The 5,918-nt window shown below is 39.4% G+C and overlaps 1 protein-coding gene across 1 annotated transcript; it reads right to left on the bottom strand.

The window, feature by feature from the left end:
- Nucleotides 1–3,614: 3,614 nt before the first annotated feature.
- LOC111165604 (geranylgeranyl pyrophosphate synthase) lies at nucleotides 3,615–5,137 on the bottom strand. Its single transcript, XM_022556444.2, has one exon. The coding sequence runs from the start codon at nucleotides 4,695–4,697 to the stop codon at nucleotides 3,957–3,959; it is 741 nt and encodes a 246-aa protein (XP_022412152.1). The 5' UTR covers nucleotides 4,698–5,137; the 3' UTR covers nucleotides 3,615–3,956.
- Between the last annotated feature and the right edge of the window lie 781 nt (nucleotides 5,138–5,918).

The following is a 5,918-nucleotide window of genomic DNA, read 5'->3' as shown; positions in this document are numbered from 1 at the left end:
GAAGCCGCCAAAGAATCCGGGCTAAATGGGACAGCAGAGTCATCAGAGGGTGGGACAGTGGGAGCTGAGGTTCTGGCTGGAATGCAGTTTTCAGGGAGGGAATGGCAGAGGTGAAATTGGACATTTAGCTTGATAATATATCACATTGAAATAATATCATAAATTGTTCTTCATTTTCTTCCTCAATTATAATTATCATCAATTATTTATTTCCATTAAGCTCTCTCCCTTTTCAGTTTTTGTCCTTAAGTCTCTAAATATGAATATGTATGCTGTGTCTCCAAGACACAGTTGGTCTTGCTTTTTCAATAAGCGCAAAAGAACAGGTGGTGACAAGCAATCTTGGTTGATGATGATAATGTTTAAAATATTTTATTTTACATTGAATGTTTTCCTGATTCTTCATCCAACAGGCTTATGACACTGTCAGCAGCCCTGAAACACTTCATATGTTTGTTATATCTCTTTCTAATTCTTTCCATCTTAATAGGCTGAATCGGCTGTCAGCAGTCTTGAATGTCTGATTGAAAACAAAATCAAACAGATATGGAGAAATCAGAACCCTCATACGTTGCTGGTGAGAATGTAAAATGGTGCAGCTGCTATGGAAAATAGTTTGGCGATTCTTCAAAATGTTAGACACAGAGTTACCCTATGACCCAGCAATTCCACTCCTAGCTATATACCCAAGAAAATGAAAACATACATCCACACAAAAACTTGTACATGCATGTTCATAGCAGCATTACACATAGTAGCCAAAAAAAAAAAAAGCAGAAACAACCCAAATGTCTATGAACTGATGATTATTCAACCATGTGAAGGAAGAAGTACTGATACATGCTATAACATGGATAGGCCTTGAAAACATGCTACTGAGTGAAAAAAGCCAGTCACAGAGGATCACATATTGTATGATTACACTTGTATGAAATGTCCAGAATAGGCAAATCTATAGAGACAGAAAGTAGAGTAGTGGCTGCCTAGGGCCGGGGGGGAGAGGGGGTTTTGGGAGGAATGGGGGAGGATGACTGCTAAAGGGTTTCTTTTATGGGTAATGAAAATATTCTAAAATTAGATTTTAGTAATGGTTGCACACAGTGAATATACTCAAAACCGTTGACTTGTACACTTTAAATGGGTGAATTGTATATTATACGATTTATATCTCAATAAAGCTGTTTTAAAAATCAAACACAGTAAGATTTTTAAAAAACCTTTTCTTGCTTGGTATTTTGGCTCTTCCTCTTGGTAGTCTCGTCCTCCTGCTGATGGCCATACAATAGCTGCTATTTTATGCCACATAATTTCCTTTATAATTTCCCTGGATCACATATTTTGATTCTAGGCCCTTCTGGAACATTCTTGGTAACCTATCTCAGGGTTTGACTTCTCTTCTGCATCAAAGGATTAAAAGGAATAGAAGGAAACAACTGCACTTTTATAAACTCTTCTTTATGCTTGGAAATTGAAATTGGTTTCTTACCAAATGTGGTATCAGGGGAATGACATTATTTTTACAATAGAAAACCCAATGCTTCTGATAAAAGCTAAGAGTTTATGCTTTAAATTAGGTAAGACTATAAAATTATATGTGTGTTTTTTGAAACAAGCCCACTAGAATGTACACTTCTAAGAGGATCTAGCGCCTTCCAGCTAGTCTTTTTATGAAGCTTTTTATTAATGCCAAGATTGATGAAATCATTGCTCAAACATTTTTGAAACTCTTATTTTGTTAGGTTTGCCTCCAAATCATGATATGTAATTTTTAAAATATCCTGAATGGCAATACATTTCTGTCATTTAATGGTGATTTCATTTTTGGCAATAGTCAAAAGCCACCAAATGTTTGATAAGTAGGTCAAAAGACCAACCTGAACAATATTTTTTAATGTCAAAAATGAAATATGACTGTAGGATAATGAAACTTTTCTTTCCCCCGTAACTCAAACTAAATCTGAAGGCACTTGAAGAATATGAGTTTCAAAACAATAATTTGAGGGCTTCCATGGTGGAGCAGTGGTTGAGAGTCCGCCTGCCGAGGCAGGGGACACGGGTTCGTGCCCCGGTCCGGGAAGATCCCACATGCCACGGAGCAGCTAGGCCCGTGAGCCATGGCCGCTGAGCCTGCGCGTCCAGAGCCTGTGCTCCGCAACGGGAGAGGCCACAACAGTGAGAGACCCGCGTACCGCAAAAAATAATAATAATAATAAATAAATAAAATAATTTGAGTACTGACAGTATTATTGGAATGAGCCTCTGGCTTCTCACCAGATACAATGTCAGGGACTTTACACAGATTATTCCAATAAATCCTTCCAGTAGTTCTGCAGGGTAAAAATTAGCCCCATTTTACTGTTAAGGAAACAAGGTCAGGGACTTCCCTGGTGGTGCAGTGGTTAAGAATCCGCCTGCCAATGCAGAGGACACGGGTTCAAGCTCTGGTCCAGGAAGATCCCACATGCCGCGGAGCAGCTAAGCCCGTGCACCACAACTACTGAGCCTGTGCTCCAGAGCCCTTGAGCCACAACTACTGAAGCCCGCACACCTAGAGCCTGTGCTCCGCAACAAGAGAAGCCACTGCAATGAGAAGCTCGTGCACCGCAACAAAGAGTAGCCCCTGCTCCCTGCAACTAGAGAAAGCCCGCAGGCAGCAATGAAGACACAACGCAAACAAAAATAAATAAATGTATTAAAAAAAAAAAAAAGGGAAACAAGGTCAGAGAAGGTAAACAACATGTCCAAATAAACCCAGCTCTCCTGAGGCAGAGCTGGTCCTCAAATCTCCAACCTGCTGATTCTCCATGGGGCCAACTGGATAATAAATGCTCTTGTATTAGTTTTAAAAATTATTCACTTTACCCTCCTACACTGTTGGTGGGAATGTAAGTTGGTGAAGCTGCTATGGAAAACAGTATGGAGGTTCCTCAAAAAACTAAAAATAGTGTTGCCATATGATCCAGCAATCTCACTCCTGGGAATATACCCAGACAAAACTCTAATTCAAAAAGATACACACACCCCTATGTTCATAGCAGCACTATTTACAATAGCCAAGACATGGAAACCACCTAAATGTCCATCGACCGATGAACGGATAAAGAAGATGTGGTACATATATGCAATGAAATACTACTCAGCCATTATAAAGAACGAAATAATGCCATTTGCAGCAACATGAATACAACTACAGATTATCATACTAAGTGAAGTCAGAACGAGAAAGACAAATACCATATGATATCACTTATATGTGGAATCTAAAATATGACACAAATGAACCTATCTATGAAACAGAAACAGAATCAGGGACATAGAGAAAAAACTGGTGGTTGCCAAGGGCAAGGGGGTGGGAGAGGGATGGAGTGGGAGGTAGGGGATAGCCGATGTAAGTTTTTTTTTGTTTTTGCTTTTTTGCTTGTCACTGTCAGCTTTTTCATGGAAGACTTTAGTAAGGGAGTTTCCAGGGAGAAGAATGAGCTATTCTAAGCAACGACATTTAGGAAGAAAGAGGAGTTCCTGTGGTCGTTGGGCCAGCTAGCTATAGAAACTGGTCCCAAGTAGTCAATGGCTTGGAAATGGGGTAGATGAATCGCGAAATGCCCACATAATACAGTTAGGAAGTATGTGGATAAAAGTTCCTAGAAGCTGAAGTCTTCTTTATGGACAGAATCAACAGAACGGGCGTGGCAGAGTTGGCCACAACGTCCCATCATAGCACATTCTGACATCCAAATTAGACTTATTTATATGTGCCTCCTTGTGATTCCTTCAACTTGGTACTATGCTGATTATCTGTACACAGGGATTCTAAATTGAAACAACCTCACTCACATCACTACTATCACTCAGTTTTTGGAGACCAACAGCTTGGTCCAAATTTTTCAAAAGGCAATAGGCTAAAAGACAAAAAAAAGTCAACTAAGCTATCAGACCTAATCGAGAATGGCTTAATATTATTCATTCTCTTCTTCGAACATTTTACTTAAGTGTTTTGTTAGCGCTACTAGCTCAAGGTTCCCACCACATGCATCAATTTGTTTATAGGCTTCAGATTCAAGCTTTTTAAGAGTATTCCGAGTGTATTCAGAAGAACCTACTTTCTTAAGATAATGTACACAGTATTTTTTAATATCTACGTTTTCGGTTCTCTGGTGCAAGAGATTCTGCACCTGGGTGGTTTCAGGCCTCCACCAGATGGCATGAATAGTAGGGAACGAGAACTTTCCCTCTGTTAGATCTTCACAAAAGCTTTTGTTTTCACTATATTCTTTGGAGTGTAGATTAGCATAATCATCCCTAATTTGGAAAAAGAGCCCAAGTGTATTCAGTAGTGGCTTTAAATCTTCTTTATAATCAGAGAACAACTGCATGAGACCTACTGCTAATCCAAATAGTCCTCCTGTCTTTTGCAGGACCATTGCTTTATATTCTTCTTCAGTGGGACATGTGTAATTATCCCTCCAGTAGGTATCTAGGCCTTGTCCCTGATGGAGTTCTAAAAGCTGGCGAGTAAAAAGCTTTACTGCATCTGGGTGATCAAGGGTTAAGACTTTCTCTAGGTCAAGAAAATGTACATAGTTGGCAGAATTGATGACAGATGGAATTCCATAGACGCTGTGTGCCACGGGAAAGGCACGTCGGAGTTCTGAGCTGTCTTCGACATCATCAATGAGTAAACTGGCATTATGCAACATTTCTGTCACTTCAAGGATAACCTGCAGCTTGTCTTTGGGAACTTTTAGCCAATGATTAATTGTCTGTGAAAGTTTGCTTCTCACTTATTTACCTGGTAACTGAGGTAAGTACTTGTAAGGTTCTAGAAGAATTCTTTGGGCTGTTTCTTGAGTCTTCTCCACTCTTTTTAAATTTCAAAGCTGATGGTTCGAGGATGATATCACAACTTTCATGCTGCGAGTCTGGGAGTAGCAGTCTCCAGCATCAACTTCCCACCTTAGAGTTCAGAACAAGGCTCCCCCGGACTCCTACATGAATCCCTCCCCTCACTTCACCATAGAACTCTCCACCCTGCTCAGCTGCCAGCGACACTGAATTACTCAGTGCAAGAAAATGCACCATCCCGGTCACACTCCAGATGTAAGATTTTATATATAGGATGGATAAACAACAAGGTCCTACTGTATAGCACAGAGAACTGTATTCGATATCTTATGATAAACCATAATGGAAAAGAATATTTTTAAAAAAGAATGTATATATATGTATAACTGAGTCACTTTGCTATACAGCAGAAATTAACACAACATTGTAAATCAACTATACTTCAATAAAAAATAAAATAAATTCTGGTTTCAATACTTACTAGGTATGTGACCCTGGACAAATCACTTAACCTACCCATGTCATGATCTCTTCATCTATAAAATGGGGATGATGATAATGGCATGTACTGCACAACTATGAAGATTAAATGAGTCAACTTAGAACAATACTTGGCACATAGGTACTACTATAAGTGCTCACTATTGTTATTACTCTTATTAATTCCAGGAATCCATGGCTCCAAAGTCAAATGGTGGTTCAGCTACCCTCGTTGTGGCCTTGCTAAAAGATTTTAAGTATTGTTTTCTTTCTAAGCCAAACCTGCTTTCTAGTGGTTCTAGTGGTATTCATTCAGGCAGTCCACGGGCCGATTACAAGAAGATGTTATTTGCATTTTACCAGATTACAGGAATCAACTCAATTAATAGACCTCATTAATTTCTGACTCTTAATCCATTTACACTAATATGCTTATTCCCTGGATGGACAGTTCCCCTAGCTATATTCATCGTTTTAATTTTATTATAGGTTTTAACATTATCTTCCTAATACCTTTCTTTGGCCCTGCTCCCTTAGACTGTGTTTTCTGATTTCATAAACCGAAAAGCACAGCGTTGCATGACACGTGGCATGGG

This window comes from Delphinapterus leucas, chromosome X (assembly GCF_059928025.1).
Source record: "Delphinapterus leucas isolate spDelLeu-1000000601 "Yukka" chromosome X, BTC_Dleu_Yukka2, whole genome shotgun sequence".
NCBI classification, from domain to species: Eukaryota; Metazoa; Chordata; class Mammalia; order Artiodactyla; family Monodontidae; genus Delphinapterus; species Delphinapterus leucas.
The sequence above is the reverse complement of the archived record's forward strand: the minus strand, read 5'-3'. Positions and strand labels throughout refer to the sequence as shown.

Bases quoted from the DNA above. Each gene is read 5' to 3' on its own strand.
- LOC111165604 (XM_022556444.2), bottom strand. From the start codon at position 4,697: ATGTTGCATAATGCCAGTTTACTCATTGATGATGTCGAAGACAGCTCA.